The sequence below is a fragment of the Bombyx mori genome, chromosome 3 (assembly GCF_030269925.1).
Source record: "Bombyx mori chromosome 3, ASM3026992v2".
Classification (NCBI taxonomy): Eukaryota; Metazoa; Arthropoda; class Insecta; order Lepidoptera; family Bombycidae; genus Bombyx; species Bombyx mori.
Genome location: NC_085109.1, coordinates 820,597 through 845,261, shown reverse-complemented (window position 1 = coordinate 845,261; position 24,665 = coordinate 820,597). Strand labels below are relative to the sequence as shown.

Sequence of the window (24,665 nt, the reverse complement as noted above, 5' to 3'; positions counted from 1 at the left end):
CAGTTTTTCACCTACTTAATAACCACTATAGTGAGAGGTCAGTCGGTGTCCAAATGGTGCTAGATGAAATTACAAATCGCCTCACAAGTCTCTACACAACATCCCTATTTTTTCTCTCTTACCGCCCCCCCTTTGGGCCTGCAGTACAAGGGGGCGTTAACGCCCACTTTGGGAAAGGCTGGTCTAGATATAACCCACAGAAACTTGAACAGCACGAGTCTGTTTGATCTTGGGCGGTTTACCGGCAGCCAGCACCGCTTGGCCAAGTAAGGGTCACGAGAAATTAAAACAAGTACATATATTTTTTGAAACTATGTATTTTTTTTTACTCTTCAATTTTTTTCTACATTTTCTTTTACTGTCTATCAAATAAATATCAATTATAAACAATTGATATTATACACATTTTACAATTATTATTATTATTCTTATTATTTTTATTATTATTATTCTTATTATCATTATTGTTAGTTCTTTTGTATATGTCGACATTTTAGAAGTAAACGTGGTATTTTTTTTACATGTTTCATCGATGAGTAGTGACACATCTAGTACTATGATATTGTGCGTTTAAAACACTGAACCCTATACAGAATACAAAACATTCAGTGGATTCCGTTCGGGAACGGCGAGCCTATCGTTCATACATTTAATGTAGTTCACACACTGGTTCAAGGAAATGCATTCCACTGCTGCTCGACACCTCGTCATCACACATTCACGCTCGTGTACTGTTAGTACCGACTCGCACCCACTGGACTCGCAACGCGGCAATGCGCGCCATTAGAAAAAACAATATTACAAAAAAATTACAATCTTTATATTAACTTAAATAACTTAATACTTTTTTTTTATTATAATATATAACTATATTAATATAATCTGAGATCTTTACGGGGTAGGGGGTGCGGGGAGAGGCGTTCCCGCCGCTCACTGCGCCCTCTACGCCTTTATTACTACATCTGCATGCGTGTTCTCTCGTTCATATAAAGTATATTTCTTTTTCATCATAAAATTTTATACATTACAAAAGTAGTATCACAAACAAATGTACGATTTTATTAATGGCCAGACCTGACGCCGCTCGGACTCATTACGTCCCTGCCTACGCTGGTCGAATACAAAAAAAAAACGTACACATTTCCGGACCGAATCGATCGCCCCGAACAAATACAGTTACGATACGTGAAAATACAAAACTCTACGCAACTCCAGAATAGAATCAAACTCGAAACAAACAAAAAAAAAATAATACCTAAGACTAAACCTATCAGGGTTATCAGTATCACACGCGCGGCGGCGACTGAGATCATAGGGAGCGCACCGGCGCCGCCGCGCCACTCACGCGGACAACCATCGCGATTCACAATCATTCAAACATCCAATAATAAAATACAAACAATGATCATAGAACGAAGGTAAGTGCGGAGGGCGCGCGGGTGGGGGGCGGGCGACAGAGGGGTGAGGGGAGATCGACGCTCGCCGCCGCACGCCGCCGCGCCGCGCGCCGCCGACGGCCCGACCAGCACGAACATCGACACTTTATCGATAAGTAAAGTGTATTTCGCATCACTACGGGAGGCGGCGGCGACGCGCTCTTCCGCGCTTACACTACCACTATACATTACATATCACGCTGTGCTTTTGATTTTCTCTTATTAAAAATATATAATAATTAATATACATATTATTATTATAATAATATTGATATTTGTCAAATTAACGATACGTAGATATCGATCGAGGAGGGCAGTCAGTCGGCTCGCGCCCAGCCATCACTCCGCCTGGCTCCTGAACAATTTCTTCTTCTCTATCGTGAACTGGGGGCTGATGATGATGGTGCCGCCTCGCGTTAAATTTCTGCAAAGAGAAAGCTCGTTAGTACAACTCGTAGCGGGCTCGCGTCTACAAACGTCTACACGGTGATTGAGTGTAAAAGAAGACTCACTTTAAGAATTGCGGCAACAGACTCGTCCAGTTCGTGGGGTCGTGTTCAAGGTGTAGATGTATTTCGTGCGTGGTCAACGTATTCGGGTCTATTTTGAAGGCTGCTAGTCTTCGTCCCGCGACGTCGATGATGACGGCTGCGCCCCGGGACCCACAGGGCTCTCCCTCCGCTAGCGCGAGGGTCTGCCGCGACGCCCTCGCGAGCAGCTCCGCCGGCACTAAGACCTCCGCGGTGGCGAGCTCGCTGGCTCCTTTGGCCGCTCGTAGTTCTCTCTCGAGCCTCTGGGCCAGCGCCGCTTCCGTCGGCACCGGCGCCGGCGCTTCCCGCCATGTCGGCCCGCTCCACGCTACAACAATACAAAAAAATTCATTTTTATTTCCAATTTCAAAATGGTATTTAAAAAAAAAATATCCAATTAGAATAATTTATATTTTACAAAAGATACTTGTATACAATTAGAATTAAAGTGAAATGACGCAAGAAAAGGGAAACGTAAATAATATATGGATCGTCTCTCGAAGGGCGCAGCGTAACAGCTGATGTAGATCAGCTGGACGTGACGTCAGCCGGCTCCTCGCCTCAGGGCCCGCGGCCGCCGGTGGAGTGGCTGGCGGTGCGCGCGCCGCATGGCAACAGCTGACGCCCGGTTAGAAAGCCGGCTTCCTCTCGCAACACTCGATAGAAAGTCGAGACTCACCTTTTTCGCTGTTGAATCCCACATTAAATTGATTGGTGACCGGCAGGATCTCCATGTTTTCCAAATTTTTACTTATATTGTACACTTTTAGATACGAAAAAATTTAAACTGTTCCGATGAATACCGGAACTTATACTAGAAAAATATCACAAGTCTCTTTTGTACTGCTAATTCGCACTGAACGACCGGTTTTCGGACCGGCGACTAGTTATCGTCAAGAGATCGATGGGAATATGAAAATGTCCTAAGCTCACGACCGCATCAGATCTGATCTCGTAACCACAGGGCTTCGTCACTCGCCCTAGGCTCACTGTATGACCCACCCAACCCTGTCGCTCTTTCTGACGGACTGATAGAAACGGGAAGCACAGGCAATTTATATAGAGAGTCGAGGCCGGGGGTGCGGGGAGTCGCTCCGCAACCGGCACCGACCTCCCCGCAGGCCAGTTGCGCCCGGCCGTGTTGTGAGAAGGACGTGTCTGTGTCGTCTCACGAAAGAAAGCCGGCCGGCTTTTCTTTGTTCGAACGCGTACGGGCTCTGAGACCCAGTGATATATTTTTCTAAAGTGTTTCGTTAATGACATTTGTTTTTTTTTCCTTTGTTACCGATAGGAAACATTAGAATAAAAATATTGTAACATCTTTTATAGATAATTTATGTATATTTATTTATCAGGCGTCAAGTCGACTAGTCTGGACGTAAAGATAAGAACACTAAGCGATAAAACATACATATTTATGTTTGTCTAAGGATTTCCGTGATATCGTTCATTGTTTTATTGTATGTGTATAGGTAAGTAAGACAAATAAAAACGTTATAAGTTTTAACTGAATTAAGATATAGTCCATAATTTAATTTGTTAAATACTATCCTCGACTAGCGGTCATAAACTGCAAAATCTTGATAACATAGAAATAAAAGTTTTATAAGTAGTGTATTTTTTAAATAACTAGAAGACGTATGACTGTTTTGACATCATTTTAGTACTCCATTAAATAAACTTTGTGAAAAACAAGTTGAAAATAGTCTGAAGATACACATATCATTTTTGTTTTTTTTTCTGTTTTAAGACGATAAGTACACAACATATTAGCAACACTTGTTACATTAATGATAACTGTATTGTTGGATTTTAATTTTTATTTCTTATCTTCATTCTTGAATTCAAAAAAACTAAACAAATTAATAATATGTCACACCATATTGCGCTTAGAATAAAGTATAAAGTTTTATTGAAATATATTGTAAAATAACTAACTTTACCTACACCATAAAACATTCAAAAATATTTTTAATATCGAAAGAGAATCACTATAACGTCTTAGAACGAACTGTAAATACGAAAGAAAGTTCTAGTGAATTTTCACCTAACTTTGGGGAGTAGGCAATTCTTCTCGAATATTGCATCAGTCAAACGGATATTTACATTTGAATAAATAAACTTCCACTGAAATTATTCGTTTCATTATATGCTGATTGGTGGTACCTAAGAGAGCATCGTGATGTTCTTGAAAGACAAGGAAGGACTTGAAATCTGAAGGACGATGTCATTGTCAGAGTGCTGTAACATTTTTTTTAAGGGATTTTATGACCTGGTAACTAAGATCTTTAGGTCATAATGCCGTAACACCGAAATCGTCACAGATTATTTACATATAGTGTGACACCTAAATATAGATTTCGATTTTCGATTCCAATTTTACGTTATCTGTCGCTAGTTAAATTAACATTGCTTTGTCTAAAAATTCATTCACATTACAACACAATTGAAAAAAAAATCTATTCATTACATACTAGTTTTAATTGTAAATAAACTATAGCAATCCGTCAAACGTTGTACAGTCTGAAAAAATAGACAAAAATCGTTAACCTAATTCGTAGTGTTGCCAAAAATGAAACACATAAATTTATCAACGAAAATCCACAAAATCGACTACTGTGTACTTAAAGTTTTATGTTACCTAACCGATCAGCGATCAGTTAACCAATTTCTAACTGGCAATAACCGTAGAACCACAAAGAAAAAAATGTGTAGTTGAAAAAAAAAAAAAACAGTTGCTACGGAACGCCGGCCGGCGTAGTGGCCTTGAGCGGTAAAGTGACTCATAGAACCGAAACGAATCGAAAAACACTGCCGCTAAACATTGAAAAACAATAAAGTTAACTGTCTAAGTAATATTTCTTGTTTGCGACCGACGGCCGCTACTCATTTTGAGACACAAATTGATTGAAATAAATGCATTCAAACCGTGATGGCATCGCAGCCGGCATGAACAGTACAGTATCACGAGCCGGTGTGGGCTCGCCTGCACGCAAACCAGTGCCAGTATCGAATTTAAAAACTCATTTTTTGTAATAATCATCAGCTCGAAAAATTCCTTGTATCCGATGACAGCGAACGGAGTTTCTTGAAGACTTATATAGCTCGCGAAGCCAATTTTCATCAGACGAATTCACATAGTAACATGAACTGTGTGACGTGTAGAAAATTGGAATCTTGCTACTTATAAACTGAAAAATATCTATAGTGCCTTACAGGTTTTGGATCACCTTTTAATAGGCATTACGGGTGAGCATTAAGAGTGTTCGCCATCTCTTTCGTAATTAATTTCCTCTATTCCTGCTCCTAATGTTTTGTCTTGAATACGGCTTCTCTTCGAGATGCGAAATAGCAGTGGTGCCATCATGTTTTGGTACTCGTAAACTTCCTAAACTCATCTGCCTATTTTTTCTAATTAATCTATATATTATTTTAATACATTTCTAAGAGAAAAGTCACGAAAAAATCACAGATATTTTTTTCAAGATGTTTACTTAAAAATTATTTAGAGCCCTCTGACAAAGCTGTTTAGATACATACTTAAGTACAACATAAATCTTGTAATACAAACATGTTTTTATAACTCTTTATCTAATCGAGATAACGTGTTTACACAATAACAATCTTTATTGGTTTTATGTCTTCGCCAAATATAAAATGACGGATCAGCGTTTTAAAAACAATCGTGTCATCTATCTATGTTTAAGGACTTCTTAATACAAATGCTTGGTTAGTGGTTTTTTATGACTCCATGCAACTGGAGCTTCGTAGGTAAGGCACGATATGTAGGTCGACCCTGGAGAAGTATGAATGTTCACAATGAACCGAAAGTATTTTGTAATGTGAAGATTAACTTCTGGTTTAACTATATGAAATGATGCCGGGTTGGTATTCTTTGTGAGGTAAAATTAGGATTGTTCTTTTACAATAAAAATGACATTTCAACTTCCGTGTGGGCTTATGGGTTGCCATTACCGACCTGCCCTTTTCTGCCACAAAGAACTAGTCTAGGAAACTAGTAAATAGACTAGTCATTCCCGTTGAGATGCCCATGGGTTCCAATAACCAGCTGGGCCGTGAGTCAGACTTCCCTATTTAGGGCAACCGTAAAAAAAAAACTTTAGGTTTACAAAACAGGTGATATTGAACAAACGTGAACCAATAAAAAATATCGAGCCGTAGTTTTGGAGCAGGTAGCAGACTTGTCTTCGAAGGGATTTGCAGAATTCATCGGGGGCGTTGCAGATCCGACGGCCGCGGGACTCCAACAATAAAACCGGGATAAGATGTATTGTTCCCTGATCCCATGTAACAGGTTCAAATTTTTTTTCTTTTCATTTTGTCGCGATTAAGGTATTATGTGGGTGCACAGGGATGATTTTCTTTTTTTTTAGGTCACATTTATTTGATCCGCGCCCTTTATAATCTCGGTTATTTAACTTGTAATTCGGGCTTAGATACAAAATTTGATCACGTTCGTACGCAATTTACAGTTTTACGTATAAATTACATAAAATAAACTCATGCGGCTAAAGCTGCTTTCAGACTACTATAGTGCCATATAGTATAGCGGCTTATACTTATCCAATAATATATAGAACAGTACAGTGTGAACGTGTCCATAACAATGTATGGTGCACGATATTGTTGGGCTATAAGCATCTTAACGGTATATTAATATTAACTAATCTGGTATAGTTGGTATATCTGCCAATAGTATCGAGGAACTATTCTGGTTTCAGCCTGCTTGGTCGAGCTTATGGGCCAAAGCCCGTAAGAATTATCCAACAACTGTTCTAAAAAGAGCAATATTTCGCTGAGTCTACTAGAAACTCAATAGGGTTTAAACACTTTGGATTTTTAGGTTTGATTAACTTTGATATTACTGGGGGACAAGGAAATCCCTGTGAAGCTGTAATGTTCAATACCACATAAAGGCCTAGCTGTATGGGCCTGTATTAAGTTATTTCTTTTTAATACGATATCTCAAACGAAGGCGAAACATCACCGATTTCGTATGTAATTAGGTGGGATATAAAGAACTGTAACAAAAAACAATACCGGACGAGCCCGGTTTTTTACATCTGGCACCGTGACTCCGATTTCAGGAGCAACTCCTTTGAGATCTTGTATCGTTTATAATTTACTCGGTCTTTACTCAGTCTGATGTAAATAATGATGTAATTTTACTATGGTGTACGTTCTTGTGCATAAATCAGTACGCATCAGCTGTCTCTGATATTAGATGATATTAGATATTATATGTCAACCTCTGGTATTGCTGTTGCACATAATCGATGGTCGTAAGCTCATCTGTCCAGAATAGCAATTAAAAAACAACTTGCACAGTTCCAAACTGTTGCATCAATTGTTTTATTGATTTACCGTTATAATTTGCCAACAATCTAACAATATTTATGTTAAAAACAAAGAAACTAATGAGTAAACTCTCACTGCAATGATTATCACCACGTCGGCGTCGCTTCTGACTAGCTTTTAGTACTATTGTAAATTAAACACACACTTAAGATACTACTAGACTCTCTTCTGAAAGCTGAAGAGCTACCAGAAGCTGAGTGGTCACCGTCGTGATGGATATCAATCATTCGAGGCTGTGTCGTCAAGCCTACAGCAGCAGGCTCCTTTCTGACTTCAGTGTGCTTAGTACGAGTTATTTAACGTTCTCGATAGCGTAATAGTTAACTCAAATTCGTAGTTCTTGTACCTACTTACTTTTTTATTTTTATTATAATCTATTCGCCAATTCTCAATGACAACGCCTAATTACATTATGTTTTTTAACCTTTCTTTTATCGCATCAAATAGTAAGTTGCTTTAAGTATATGGATTTGATTCGTTTAATCTACACGAAATTATAATGCGATAACGGGGTTATTTAAACTGAAACGCGATACAGAGTGAGTGTTTGTATATCATTTCGCTTCGAGTTATCGTTTTAATTCAAGCAACTGATGCGTGTATAACGTTTTCTTGTAGTTGTTTACAAAACACGAGGAGATGCTATACTCCGGGCGGAGGATCTTGTGTGATCCAATCTCGACTGGTTGCTATAGGCAAAGATTGGTACAACAGTTGTACAGCAGCCGTATGTTCAGCTGTGGATGGTATCATAGCGTTGAACTGTACAAAGTGAGACCTTAGAACTCATATCTCATGGTGGGTGGCGGCATTTACGTTGTAGATGTCTATGGGCTTCGGTAACCAATTAACACCAGGTGGGCCGTGAGCTCCGTGCACCCATTAACGCAATAAATAAAAAGTTCCTAGTCGGTATCCCGTTCTACCTATTTCTGCCGCGAAATTCGTTCCGATTGGTAGGATAGTCGTGATACAATTCAACTCAGACTGACCTCATGCCCCAAGACGTGTGGTAATATCATGTAGGTAGAGATTATTAACTACAAAAAAAAATGTGTACAATTCACACATGGTAGAAATGAAACCTTCAAAAATTTTGGCTCCAAGATAATGAGACGAATGTAAAATTTCGGGAAGAGGATAATTGTAGGTTTTAGTAATGATCGTAGTGATACAAAGTGTGATAATAATATTTTACATTTTATTCGTATATATTACCTAGATTTATTCAGAATGTATTAAGTACGAATATTAGGTACGAAGCAGAGCACAAAGAGAATCACGAATATAACAAACACTGTAGGTATAACGCTTCCTATCTCATTTTCTCCCAAGTAAAATCTTACGAATTTATGTGTCTATCTCTTTTCTCTCGTGTCTATCTCTTTTTACTGTCGCATTTTCGTTTCATCGACTTTCGTATCAAAACAATATTAAAAGAAGTTTTCACTTCAAAAAAACTTAATTAAAATTTTCGATTGTGGCAACATTATTAACCTTAAATTAATGTTCGCCTTGGACAATCAGTAGTAACAACGAAACAATCAGAACGAGATCGTGTTAAGAAAACAACTTCTGTATTATAAATAAAGCGTTAACAAAAAACAAAATTAACATAACAATATCGCGAGACCGTTCGCTTGCAAACGTAAAGTTGAAGAATTGTTGCGTCATCCTTTTCCGTCGACGGTACCGCGGGGCGCGGATCAAAACCGTTTTTACCAATTCATTTCTATGGATCTCTCGTTGATTTAGCAATTACTATTTTCGACTTTACCAATTTTTTTGTATTCACTTACCGAAGACTTATTCTTTATTCGTATTTTAATGATAACATTTTCCATTTAATTTAATGTTATAACGACAAATGATTACGCTCCTCGGAAATAAATTTAAATATGTTCTCTTCGATCAATAATAATAGTAGTAGTATTATTGATCGAAGTATGTTCTTTTGAAATTTTAATTAAAGCAGCATTTTATGCCACCCCATGGCTTCAGTCTGTTGAAATTGGAAATTTTTTACTGACGCCAAAGGAAATTTTAGACGGAATTCTGTATTCCGCGAAACAAATATAAGATGTGTTTCTTTGATTTTGAAAGAAGGGTTTTTTATTTTTATATAAATGTAAATCACGAAGTATCAAATTTTGATTTTTAAGTTACGTCTTAAGACATTATTAAAATTTAGAATTTCTAATTCCAATTTTTATCATACGAAAATCAATCCTAAATAAAACTTGTTTGTAATTTATAAATAAGAAACTCAACAATCGACAAAATTCACATAAAAAATATCCTTTTAAATATAGGTCATAAAAGTCAATTTGGTGTAATTTAAATTCTGATCGTAGAACGTTTTGGGACCGGTTCTCGATTTTATTCTTAGCACGATTCAAAACAAACTATTAAGAGGATAGTTTGAATTGTTCGTATTTAATATGGTCGGGTTATATAGGTTAAACGTCTACTAATAGATTACGGTGCGAACGAAAATGTAAAAGTAAATTGTTTTTTAAACCAACAACTTATGACAATTATAGAAAATTTTAAAAATGTCAAAACTTGTATTATATATTTATTTACTGTAGACATACAGGCAGCACATGCCTAACAACAATAAAAATAATATGGCTCACACAACATTGTTGCTTATCACAACATCCAATGAAGTGTGCAGTACCTTATCTTCTTACTTAAGTGATAAATCAGAGCTATTTATGATATTTCAACACAACAATTGTCAACTTTTAAATATCTTTAGTAAAAATGTTATAAAAATTGTTTTTGTAATACCTAGATTAATTTTAATTGATATTTTTAATGCTTAACCATGCTTGAGATGCGTCGGATGGCCTAGTGGCCGTCAAATTTATTAAACGCTTTGTATTCTCGAGTCATGTTATAAAGCGTTCTAAGTTCGAATGTTTCTCATTAGCAATTTTAAATGTTTCTTTGTTTATGTAAAATGTTACACGTGTATCTTGTGTGTGTGCGTAATTTTTTTATATAAAGCACTTGCGTGTGTGTATGTTTCGTATAAAATATATATTATATATTATAATTACAAACACATATAGACTTGAAATGATATTATTCAACAAATAAACTTTAAGTGCGTCTAATTTGTATGTATGCGCCACATCCATACGAGACTCAAAAATTTTTTAATTCATTATTTATTTTTATCTAAGCGAGTTGAAGAATTACGAATGCTATTAGGTAAATGTTGTGTTTTTATGTTATAGTGTTTACACATAAAGTCTGAAGTTTGTTCTTATAAAGTTGTCGGCTTATTATCGTGAAAGGTATGTCCAAAAACAACATGATTCAGACTATCATTATATCTGTCATAATAAAGTACCTGGCTTAGAAATTAAGAAAAATGTAATGGAATATAAACAGTTAAATATCTCGGGACGAAATTTCCATAAATCTAAAATTTTAATTAATTACAATACTTAATTTAAATTTTAGATTGAGAAATTAAATTATAATATGTTTAAAAAAAAAGAAACAATTTGTATAATTATTTATATTTTTACGAAAATAAACGTCTTGAATTGAATCTCATATTTTATTTCACATCCTGATTTTTATATTATAATTATAATAATAACGTTTTTGATGCGCTACATCATACATCAAATTATCATAATTGTATATTGTAAGAAAAACAAAAAAAACAATAATCTATGTGATAAACTCCAAATTATGACTAGTTCTGTTCTAGAATAAACTTTTTTATTTATTGCTTTGATGGGTAAACGAGCTTACAGCCCACCTGGTGTTAAGTGGTTACTGGAGCCCATAAACATCTACAACGTAAATGCGCCACCCACCTTGAGATATAAGTTCTAAGGTCTCAGTATAGTTACAAGGGCTACCCCACCCTTCAAACCGAAACGCATTACTGCTTCACGGCAGAAATAGGCGGGGTGGTGGTACTTATCCACGCGGACTCATAAAAGGTCCTACCACCAGTAATTAAATTATATCATACGGATGTAATGGACATCACACATCTTATCATAACTTAGTGAGCCAACACGGGTCCCTAGCGTCAAGGGCCAACGCTCCACAATGAAGGGGGAACAGCAAAGCTCATGTCTGGAGATGAAAGCATTCAAGTTGTGACCTCTACTGGTCGCGGAAACTGTTCTTCATAAGATGAGCTTTGGTAATAGACAAGCAACTAATAACCCAAGCTGCCAAAGCTGGGAAAGGTCTTCAGGACACTTAAATAGTGTTGATGTCGAGGGGTATGGTGGAGCTGCCACTAAATGCCAAACGATTAGTATCTATATAATACTAGTATACTAATACTAATACTAATTAATATTATAAAGAGGAAAGATTTGTTTGTTTGTATTGAATAAGCTCCGAAACTAGTGAACCGATTTGAAAAATTCTTTCACTGCTTGGAAGCTGCACTGTTCCCGAATAACATTGGCTATATATAATAAATTTTTTTTTAAATTTGGGATTACTCAAACTCCACTAATGTAACCCAAGGTGTAAAAAAATCACCTAAAATATTCTTTACATCGCGTGACCTGCGAAAACTATTGATGATAGAATAAAATAATGTACTACGACTTTGTAGAACACATTATTATTTACAAAAACTTTCGCGACAGCATATGTCTAACTGATATAGTTATGCCGCAATAAGTGTTCTTTTATTTCAAAAAATATATCAACGTCACATATCGTTGAAATTTTTGTTTAAAGTCCCGAGCGGAGCCGGAGCGGGCCGCTATTTTCTTATAAAATTAGCAAATGAATTAGGTGATTTTTGGTAATGTGGATTGTCTTTATCGTGACGCTAACAGGAGAACATTTCCGTGAACCCACTTGCGTGCTATGAAGGTAATGCCAGGTCCAAGAGATAACCCCAAAAGGCTTATTGTTTAGTTGGTTGGATGAGCCCACGGCAAACCTGGTGCTAATTGGTTACCAGAGCCCATAGAAATCTACAACGTAAATGCCACCACCCACCTTGAGACACGAGTTCTAAGGTCTCACTTTCACGCCCTTCAAACCGAAACGCATTACTGCTTTACGGCTGAAATAGGCAGGGTGGTGGTACCTACCCGTGCAGACTCACAAGACGTCCTACCACCAGTTTTTGTTAAAGCTATGTCACAAATAAGCTCTCTCATAAATATGGGATGACGAAATATTACTTCTATATTTTTTAATAATACTTCCCTTTACAGTTGGTGGATTCCCTCCCCCCCCCCCCCCCCATTTAACTCAACAAAGCACAATAAAAGCTGCAACTACGAAAATAGCTTATCGCGTGAGCGATTAAAATTAAAATTGCACCTGGTCGCACAGTTACCATGCGACCCCTGACACAATACTTATTACTCGACATTTCATTACCATAGTGGGGCTTATGGGACTTTTAACAAGAACTATAGTTCAAGCAAAAACATTTTAAAAGTTACTTTAAAAATAATAGGCAAACGTAGATATAATTAAGTGATATTTTTTTATTAACCTTATAGGCAGACGAGTATACGACCCACTTGATGGTGACGCGCCCATGGGCATCAGCAATGCCAGGAGCAGAGCCAAGCTGCTGCCTATTACAAATTGTGTTGGAAACGTGTGTAAATATAATATAAGTTTATCGGACTTTTGTAGACGTTGAACATTACGTTCAACGCAATCTAGTTACACAAATATACAGATACTGGACGAGCTAATATAAATATAATATTTTGGTACTTTACATTGGGGGGAATAGGGACTAGCGGTAGAATAGGGACAAATCAGGGTTGTCACATACTTTTGTGAGATTTATTTCAAACATTAAAATCAATAAAATTAAAATAATGAATGCGTTATCGGATCGTAAAAGTTGTTTAAACTATTATAATAATATGTAGTGCGTGTGATAAAAAGAGCACGTCTTGTGAATAGTGCTACCTACTGAAATACTACCACCACCCTGCCTGTTTCAGCCGTGAAGCAGCAATGCGTTTCGGTTTGAAGGGTGGGGCAGCCGTTGTAACTATACTGAGACCTTAGAACTGGTATCTCAAGATGGGTGCCGGCATTTACGTTTTAGATGTCTATGGGCTCCAATAACGACTTAACACCAGGTGGACTGTGAGCTTGTCCACCCACCTATGCAATAAATAACAACAATAAATAAAAAGTGAGACGCTTTACAATGTTTCTAAGGAATTATGTTAGGTTCACTGTTGACTTCACACTTCCATAACTTTATCTAAATTTACGTTAGTATGATGCGGTCCGTCACGGATGATAGCTGCCTATTTCTGCCATGAATCAGTCGTAGGGATTGAATGATTGATAATTGAACCACGGCTTGTTTTTCCTACCTAAGCAGATAGCCTTGAGAGCCTATTTCAGCGTAACCTTAACTAGTAGGTGAGCTCACGGGGCTCAAACCTGACGACGCTGCTAACACGAACCCTAGCAAGAGCCGTGCTTCGCAGAATCTACCACCGGATCGGAAACGCGACCCGCTGAGAAGATCCGGCGAGAAACTCAGTGGGCTATGTCTGAGGGTGAAACCACGGCTGGCCTGTTTCCCGTTTTTATACTTTTTCCCCATTGGAGTCTTAATTCATCTCACTAGTCGGACGATTTAAGTCTAAAATACCAGATTTTAATACAATTCTACTGTGACAGTATTCGTTGTCGAAATCTATGTACGCTCGAGCCGGAACGTATTTTTGTCTAAAATATTATAAACGTGACCAGAATCACGTATGACCGCCGAACTTCTTATCAAAAATAATGTTTATGTAAACAAATTGTTTTGGTTTCCTATAAATACAAATAAAAAAATGTTTCATAATATAATAATAAATAATGTATGCTTGATTTGTAATTTTTGAACTGATCGAACCATTTCTAAACATTATTTCAACATTAAGGCGATAAGACAAGTCATTTGTGAGCGAAGGCGGGTCGTATTGCCAGTGATTCCTGACACGGTCAAATTAAACTTCAACGATATACCTAGTCAGGTCATAAATTCTGTCACATGTTTAATGTAAAATAATTGAAACAAGTTTATTCATTATGTAATCATTCATATACCAAAATGAACTTAACAAAACTTAGATTCTTATGACACTAAAGTTTATTCAAAATGACCTCCGTGATTTTGAATACAGGCCTTCAATCTGCGCGGCCAGTCGTCTACGAACGAGGTCCATGTCAATATCGGCGGCTGCCTTAATCAAGGATGTCTTGAGTGACTTCAAATTGGGATGAGGCTTTGAGCACGCCTTTTCCTCCAAGTGTTGCTATATCTTGTAATCTAACGGATTCAAATCCAGGTCTGGAGGAGGGCCAGTCTTCGTGCCGGATGAAGTCGATTTCACGCGCCGCCAGCCAGTCTTGTGTGCTCTTCGCTCTATGAGCTGGCGCCGAATCTTGTTGGAATACCCAGTGCCTGTTATTGAACATGGTATGAGAAACAGGTTCCACAAGGTTCGTCAGGACTGTATTTTGATACACAACTGCATTCGTTTTTACACCTTTCTCACAAAAATATACCTCTGTTAAGCCCCAATAAGAAACTCCCAACCATTCCATGAGCGAGGATGGAAAATGACCCCGTTGGACACGCGGAATACGGTTGCTCGCTTCTTCATTACTGTGTGCGTACACCTTATCATTTTGTTTGTTGTAGCTCTCTTCTACGGTAAAATTTTTTTCATCCGAAAAAAGAATTTCCCGATATTTTTTTCCCGCGTACCGCTTCAACAAAGCGCGGCATCTCTTCAGTCTCAGGTCCATTAGACGAGCATTAAAACGATGTCCTGTTTTTCTTCGATATGCCCGAAGCCCTAAGTCTTCATTTAACACCCTTTTCACCGTGGTTCTGCTTAACCCCATCTGAAGGGCCAACAGTTTCTGCTTACGTTTGGGATTTCTTTGAATTCGCGCCTTCACAGCTTTTATCACTGCTGGAGTCCTAACAGACCAAGGGCGACCACTTCTTGACCTGTCATCTACACTAGAGTCTTCATTGTATCGTTTGATGGTACGATAAACGAATCTTTTGGTTATATTCAAAATTTTCAGTATGTTAAAAGTTTGAATTGGCGCGTAACCGCAACGATGCAACGCAATAACTGCAACACGGTCTTCTTTAAGCGTCCACTCCATATTTAAAAATGAGTAAAATTCTAAAAGTATACCTACATTTTTGTTTTCATGAACAATTCGAAATTCGAATTCAATAAACTTTTTTGTGGCCAGCATTCTAAAAGAAAAGTTTTTACTGTGTGACAATACTTATGACCTGACTAGTTAGTTTCACACTTGTGTGTTTTTTTTTATTGCTTAGATGGGTGGACGAGCTCACAGCCCACCTGGTGTTAAGTGGTTACTGGAGCCCATAGACATCTACAACGTAAATGCTCTCAGTATAGTTACAACGGCTGCCCCACCCTTTAAACCGAAACGAATTACTGCTTCACGCAGAAATAGGCAGGGCGGTGTACCTACCCGTGCGGACTCACAAGAGGTCCTACCACCAGTAATTACGCAAATTAAATTACATTATACGGATGTAATGATTGACATCACACATCTTATGTTGTTCCTTCCTTGATGTTATCCCTTCACCGTGGAAGTCAATCGTGAGCATTTGTTGAGTACGTAATTCATTAGAAAAATTGGTACCCGCCTGAGATTCGAACACCGGTGCATCGCTCAACAGGAATGCACCGGACGTCTTATCCCTTAGGCCACGACGACTTCAAAAACCTTGTGTGACCCTCGTTCTTCGTCAGATACTCTGTAGAGATTTCAAACGATCTTATTACGATCATCGACAATCCGAACGGACTTCTTCTGAACGCAGAGAAACGGAAGTATCTGATAGGCGAGAATAATAAAAATCTGACTAAAGTCACGTACGACAGTCATTATAAAGACATAAATACGTTGAACTGTGTCAGTAAATTGCTTTAATTGACAAATTGCTTGTTGTCAAGTCATTACAATGTTGACGCGCTGCCAACACTGAATGTCCGTTGGCCTTTTCATTCAAAATTGGTGGTTTAAAGCTATTTATTTATAAGATCATGCATTAAGTGTAGACAAATACGCGAAATACACTGTATTAACTTGTTATCGGGGTCCATAGACATCGTAAAATTAATTACAACACCTAACTGACAGTGAGGATTATCAGTTAGGTCAAAATTCAATACACTGGCGAGCTCACACGCCCTACCAGATTATTTCATTAATATAAATGGACCTGCATCCTGGCATAGTATGTGACCATTGTTTCTATCTATATCTACATATACTTTTATATATGTTTTTTGTGTAAACTTAAATTTCTAAATTTCTCTTTTTTTTCCCTCTGTTCACTCTCTACTTATATGTGGTTTTGATGGTAGAAACATGTTTGGTTATTGTTTTAGCATTTTTTTTATATATTATATGTTCATTTTGTACTATTGGTTTCCCAAATAAATAAGTAAATACTTGACTGAGTTCCACATCGGATCTCACCAGTAGGTCGCGATTCCAATCCGGTGCCAGATTCAGTGAAACACTGCTCTTGATAGGGCAGATGGTAACAAACTCTGAGTTTGAGCTCGTGAGTCAAGGTGAACCCAAAATAGCTTCCATAAGTCTACCGACATATAGGTAACCAAACGGATGACTGCATATATGGACTTGAATAAGCGGATGTCTGTGAACGAATCTAAATGAGAATAAAAGGCAAGGATTAAATGAAATTGAACTTCAGTAACTTATCGATCAACCGCCGTTTACCTAATAATGAAATGCGACATGTATCAACGTCCCCTCAATTGATTGCAGTGGGGTGACAACTTGGGCGTGTAAAATTGCATTCTATGAATTTAGATAGCCAAGTAATACTTTTTTATTGTAGATCAGTAAAACTGTATTTGAAAATATAGTTATAAGCGGAGTAGATCGTCTAGGTAATTTTTTCTAGGCGTTCTGTGTAGGGGCAATAATTGCAATAGACAACAAAAGGCACCGGAAAAATCAATTTTGGACAAAATTATTACACGTCCTTACGGATCCATCAGATCCAATAACCTTTGCATTAGACATCTTTAGCTCTGATTCCGATCCGGTAGTAGATTGATTCGCAGCAGCTTCTCTTGAGTAGTTATATCTCGTTTGGAAGCGCTTGGGTAGCTGTTAGCAAGTCTCACCTCTTCTGGCTGGCCCGTGCGCGCCCATCTGTCCTGTTGACACTATAAAGGCCTCCGGGCCAACAGTAATCCTTGCTTCATAAAAAAAATACTAATATTATCCCCATTCCGTACGCACGAGGAGGTTCCAAATGATTTTTCATAATCGTCACTGAGCATCCACAAATATCAGAACTTTGTTAGCAAATTCACAATTATTGAATTAACTAACCGAACAAGCTAGTCATGGGCCATGTTAGAAAATGGGTGTTGTTTTCCAGTTCAAACTGTGATCTCGTCTCTCGTATTGTCAATGGGCTGCTCTAACACATCTTCACATTCACTATTCCGCTTTGGGCGCCTTACTGCCATGTTTTGTAGCTTTTTTTGTCTTTTGTATTACATTCATTTTTAAACCAAGCCCAGAGTACCTTGTCGGTTCTTCCGAATTGATAGTAAAGTCATGAGTATCTAAAGAATTATGGAAAAGCGTATTAGTAAGATTAACGGGTTTCAATTCATGATGCTACTCGAGTGAACCGTGAGCGGTATAATTGCCTTTTTTTTTCTGTTCGTTTCTACACGTTTATCTCCAGAAACGAGATACAGCGCGAGATAACCTTGGGCTAAAATTAAATGCTTACTTCACTTGATTCGGTCGACAAATATAAGAGAGATAATGTCGATTTGAGATGTTAACGTTTGTTCGCAGCCATATCCACATGTACCTACGTTGGTTTTTATCTTTAAAAATAAATGCTATCATTCCTGGCCCAGACCCCACGGTCGGGTCGCGTTACTGCCAACTAACCGTCTCGTTTTCAAGATCCACGGGTCATTGTCCATTTCTAATTACGTAACACCGAGTGGGAAATCAAAATGACGCGGTGAAAATATTCGAATCAAAAATATTCTGGTTTTTTTTTAACTATAGTTTGTTGATGGTCACTCTATTTGTTAAATGGTTACCGGGCTCCATAGGCCTCACGGCGCGAAAACCGCCGTCGTCTTGAGACGCGAGATCCTTCTCAAACGGATTTTGCAAATACCCTTTAAACTCGAAAGCGCGAAAATCTAATTACGTAAATTGAAACAGTTTCGAGAATTTTATATTTTTTCGTTTTTTTATTGTTTAGATGGGTAGATGAGCTCACAGCCCACCTGGTGTTAAGTGGTTACTGGAGCCCATAGACATCTACAACGTAAATGCGCCACCCACCTTGAGATATAAGTTTTAAGGTCTCAGTATAGTTACAACGGCTGCCCCACCATTCAAACCGAAACGCATTACTGCTGCATGGCAGAAATAGGCAGGGTGATGGTACTTACCCGTGCGGAATCAAAAGGTCCTACCACCAGTATATGTAATCTATTAATTACAGAAGGAGATGCATCCTAATAATACTTGGATGGACTATGTCAAAGGATTTGTGAGAGAAGGGTGTGAGTACAGAGATGACGTATAATAGGCCTGAATGGAAAAAGTGCACATGGTGTTCTGACCCCGCGTAGTGGGATAAGGGCTTTTTTTTTTCTACTTAAGCTGATAGCCTTGAGAGGTGAGCTCTAGGGGCTCAAACGTGACGATGTTGCTAACACGAACCCTAGCAAGAGCAGTGCTTCGCAGAATCTACCACTGGATCGGAAACATGACACGAACTCACTGAGAAGATCCGGCGAGAACTCAGTGGGCTGTGTCTATGGGTTAATTTACTCGTCGAGCCCTACGTTACAAGCGACGGGTTCGACGAGAACGATGACCGGAATAAGGGCAAGAAGAAGTCTTATGTATATATTAATTATTAGAAAAAAGAGGTACCAGCCTGCTTAGAACATCTAAACAGCCGCCTTACTTTCACCCACACCCTGCGGTTAATACTTCAGACCAAAGACCTTTCTCTGCGTCAGTAAAACAACAAGATATTGTCGTCACTAATTAATATCAAAACCAAAACCGCTGCATATTCACCACATAACCAGTACGTCCGTTAACACGAGCGATACTTAATTGACTTATGACCTTCCGTGACTGATAAGACTTCATTCGGCGCGTAATCTTTTGATGTCATCAGACAACTGGGTCGAAAACTGTGCGGATGATGTGCTTTGACCCAATCTACCCAAAACTAACGTGCACCTACTTAGGCCGACATGTCTGGACCTGGAGATATTAGGTGACGCAACACGATAATCCCTGACTTCTGGTCCCGGGTCTCGGAACATTGAAAATTTTTTTATTGCTTAGATGGGTGGACGAGCTCACAGCCCACCTGGTGTTAAGTGGTTACTGGAGCCCATAGACATCTACAACGCAAATGCGTCACCCACCTTAAGATATAAGTTCTAAGGTCTCAGTATAGTTACAACGGCCGCCCCATCCTTCAAACCGCAACGCATCACTGCTTCACGGCAGAAATAGGCATGGTGGTGGTACTCACCCGCCCGTACTCACAAGAGGTCCTACCACCAGTAATTACGCAAATTATAATTTTGCGGGTTTGATTTTTACTACACGATGTTATTCCTTCGCCGTGGACGTCAATCGTGAACATTTGTTGAGAACGTTTTTCATTAGAAAAATTGGTACCCGCCTGAGATTCGAACACAGGTGTATCGCTCAACACGAATGCGCCGAACGTCTTATGCTTCAGGCCACGACGACTTCACATCTAAAATCACACCAGGAGATATCACTCGTAGACCAAATAACCAGCCGGGGTTGAGGAAAGAGCTCTTCTGTCTGTTGTTCTACCTAAAAGTGCGTATAACAACCACAGACGCTCCCAATAAATTTGTATCGAGCTAAGTGATTTTGGGAAGATGAAGAGATCTGAGGACCGGGATCAGTGGTGTAAATAGAGATAAACCTGTATCGAGCAGTGGACGAATATGGGCTGATGATGAAGTTGAGTGATTTTTTTTAATGCCCCTGTAAGCAGACAAACGGCCCACCTGATGGTGAGTGGTTGCCGTCGCCCATGGACTTCAGCAATGCGGGTGACAGAGCCAAGCAGCTGCCTACCGTTAAGTACTCTCCACAAGCCTCGTTTGAAGAAGGACATGTTATTGCGCTAAAAGATCTCTGGAAACTTACCTACTGCAAATGAACTCAGTGGCTCCAGGTAGTATGGATGAACTCTACTCTGGTAGCGGGCGGTGCGATGGTAAAAACGAGATGATGGTATCCTCTCAAACAATTCCTCACACCACCCGAGCGAGGCGGATATGCCGGTGTTGATAGCCCGCAGGCAGGTGCCAATTTCCCCGAGGATTTACCAACTAAACACGAGTTCACAAATAGGTAGCCGTTGTAACTATACTTGAGACCTTAGAACTTATATCTCATGACGGGTGGCGCATTTAAAAATAAAAAAAAATGGCATCCTAGATGAAATAAGGTCGAAAATATATTCGTGATAAGGTAAATCTGTGTTTCTACCGTCAAGCTCTCATTGATGAATGGGTTAGTAATTATAATATAACAGAGTCGTCAACCTCATGGCCAGTCCAGTACTTAACCACTTAACACCAGGTTGCCCATTTGTAGCTCTATAAAAAATTAACGTAAATATGTGTCGACAGAATCTTGTAAAATGTTGATGTATATGATAATATAATATATAATATAATGAACAAAAATATAGTTGGTAGATAAAACTCAATGAGCTTACAGTGGCTCGTGCGTGTAATCATTGTGCAACGGCCGCAGGTTCGAGTCCGGACAGGTTCGAACGCGTTCGAAGTTCGAACATGTCCCGACCGATATCAAGCCAACGGCGCGCGGAGTTATTCACCTCCTTCCACCTTCTATAAACTTTTTTTTTATATTTCTATAACTAATGGAACTTAGGCTTAGCTTTTTTTTTTACTGGTGTTAGGATTTCTTGTGAGTCCGCACGGGTAGGTTCCACCGTCCAGCCTATTTCTGCCGTGAAGCAGTAATGCGTTTCGGTTTGAAGGGTGGGGCAGCCGTCGTAACTATACTGAGACCTTAGAACTTATATCTAAAGGTGTGTGGTATATTTACGTTGTAGATGTCTATGGGCTCCAGTAACCACTTAACATCAGGTGGACTGGGTGTAAAAATAAAATAAAAATTACTCGTGGAAATGGTTTTTGCCACGCACCAGCCGATCCTGGAATTAAGAAACCTCCACGGTATTCCCCAAGCGCTATGAAATAACTTTCTTAACGAGGTTTGCAAAGAGTCCTAGGCTAAGCCCTAAGCTCCTGTCAAAGGCAACAAGGTTGTATATTATTAAGTATTTCAGCACTTCCGTCACAAGTAGACTAGTGACGTAAGATTCATGACGAAATCATGTAAAATATCAGAGTTTTTCGGACTTCATCGTCTATCAAAGCAAAACCGTATAATTAATAGAACTACCTACTTCTAATTCAAAGCCATAAAGATGTCAGTGCTATTATCTCTACACGTGGTAGACAGTATAAACTGTGTGACGTCACAGCAGCTGTTACGTGCTCTCGATAGTAAAGTTACTACGTGACTCAGTGATAACAGAATATTGAGAGAGAAAAAAACAAGTAAGCAAAACTCCGAGATCATTCGCGAAATTTATAGAAACATGCTGTTAAAAAAACCGGTCTAATTTGTTAACTGGTGATAAATATTGGTGGTTCACGTGAACGGTGCTGGGTGAGGCGGTCGAGGATATATAATGAGATTTCGACCTCATGTATCACATGTAGCTGGTCAGGTCATGCTGCCGGGATACACATTGAAGTATTTACGGGCGAGGGAACCATTCAACACCAAGCCCACTGAGTTTCTAGCCGGATCTTCTCAGTGGGTCGCGTTACCGATCTGGTGGTAGATTCTGCGAAGCACTGCTCTTGCTAGGGTCAATGTTAGCAACGTCCTCAGCTACATGTTAGGGCGAAGCTGAAGTAGCCTCTCAAGGCTATCATAGGCAGGAAATAAAAACAAAAAAAAAACAACACCAGTCCGTCCTTAATTCAATCTAATGATAGAAAAATGTACTACCTACATCATGACAAGATTCAATGGTCTCAGTGGCAGTAGGGCGTATTCTTAGCTTACACAAGTACCGCCATCCTGCCTACTTCTGATGCGGAGCAATCTTCCCTTTTATTTTGGAGTAGAACAGCCACTATAGACTATAGCTGAAACCTTAATCTCCTATGTTTATGTCAGTAAGCGAATCTTCTCAGTGGGTCGCGTTTCCGATTCGGTGGTAGATTCTGCGAAGCACGGCTCTTGCAAGTGCCAGTGTTAGCAGCACTCCGGTTTGAGCCCCGTGAGCTCACCTATACGTCAAGGAGAAACTAAAATAGCCTCTCAAGGCTATCAGTATGGGTAGGGGAAAAAATGGTCAAAAATATGCAGAATCACGCGGTTCCCTCATTAGAGCATATTACAGAATAACTTTATGCATGTTATAAGCATGTTACGTGAAATGTATTTTCGGGTGCACACCCTTCAAAAGCCCGCTGTTATTTCTGATGGGTGCGCAGACAAAGTCGTGCCACGCCCTGTACCAGGCGTTCGCGTTCATAAAATTATCGCTTTAGCACTGCCTTGCTTTAGAACGAAAAAGCTAGATTACGCCGCGCGCCGAGCTAGGTAGCGAAGTTTTATTGCACAATCATTTCGTTTCTTGTAATTTTGATCGCTCCGTTAAAATTATACTCGATTTCACAATTTCATCATTGCTGCATTGTCATACACATAGCAACGTGTGAGTACTGACTCAACCGACGTCACGGCGCACAGTTCAGACGCGACAGTAAGACAACGTATTCAATTCATAATGAAATGCTAACTAGAACGGTTTGTACGGATCTGTTGAAACCGACTTAAGTTATTCGCGTGTTATTTACTCTGAGTCGGTGTGATCTAATAAACAACCGGTCGAATGATCGCTATAGTAGCTTCCGCTGATGTCAACCGTACCTAGGTGTCTGTCATGTCAACAGAATCGCTATTTAAAATTAAAAAAACGATTTCGTAAATTTTTATTTGATTTCTAAGCATGCCTAACACTAGGGAATACTGCATTACCGTAATTTAGCTTAGTTCTTATTTTGGAGTGGTGGTATTTCTGGTTGTACGAAGTCCTTTCCAGTTGCACCACTGCTTGCTTGCCACGGCTTGCTAACAACTGTTTGAACAGCTAACAGCGTAGACGAGTAATATTTACTACCGGTGTGCTCAGTGCGAGTTTTTTAACGTTCTCGATAGCGTAAAAGTTAATTCAAATTTTTGTGCAGTTGGATCGTTTGCCTACGTTTGCCGCTAGGGGCGCTGTTCCCACTGCTAACATTAAAATATTCGTACTAAACACACCGGTCACCGTCCTCGTCGAACCTGCAACGAAGGGCTCGACGAGCGAATTAACCCATAGACAAAGCCCACTGAGTTTCTCGCCGGATCTTCAAAGTGGGTCACGTTTCCGATCCGGTGGTGGATTCTGCGAAGCACTGCTCTTGCTAGGGTCAGTGTTAGCAACACTCCGGTTTGAGCCCCGTGAGCTCACCTACAAACGTTAGGGTGAAGCTGAAATAGCCTCTCAAGGCTATCAGCATGGGTAGGAAAAAAAAAAACTAACCACAGAGCGGATCGGAGTCGCGAGCCGTTGCCCAAATCTGATGAAAAACTCAGCTAGTCAAAGTAGCGTTTCGAAACTGACTGAATTTTCATTATCTGAGTGTAGCGGCAAAAATTCACGATAAGCATGTACTGAGCATTAAAAATTAAGTTAAAATAATGTAGGCAATTACTATTCTGATTAATTTTTGTACTCAATTGTGTAACTGTAAGTTATCTGCGCTGTGCCCGTAACCGTATCCCGGGTTCGGTTCCGGAGCGTGTCGGACGTGATGTTTCTCACTTAGCAACAAGCGAGCATTGCGTCAGCCAAACCGCTTATCATCAATGAGTCATGTTTTATATCGCCTTATTGGTACTAAGATTTTTTCAGTATTAGTAATTTATTTTAATCAAAACTATTAGTAATACTTTGTGAGGTTTCCAAGGAAATGTGACACTTTTAATGGGTTTTTTTATAGCCTTGATGGATGGACGAGCTCACGACCCACCTGGCGTTAAGTGGTTACCAGAGCCGAGTCGTAGATGTCTATGGGCTCCAGTAACC

General features: G+C 39.1%; 1 protein-coding gene across 1 annotated transcript; it reads right to left on the bottom strand.

Moving 5' to 3' along the window:
- Positions 1 to 299: 299 nt before the first annotated feature.
- On the bottom strand, positions 300 to 10,908 carry LOC101739441 (protein charybde). Its single transcript, XM_004923883.5, has 3 exons — positions 2,646 to 10,908; positions 1,949 to 2,294; positions 300 to 1,860 (listed from the first exon to the last, which is right to left on the bottom strand). Exons 1-3 carry the CDS (start codon positions 2,698 to 2,700, stop codon positions 1,776 to 1,778), a joined length of 486 nt encoding a protein of 161 aa, XP_004923940.1. The 5' UTR covers positions 2,701 to 10,908; the 3' UTR covers positions 300 to 1,775.
- Between the last annotated feature and the right edge of the window lie 13,757 nt (positions 10,909 to 24,665).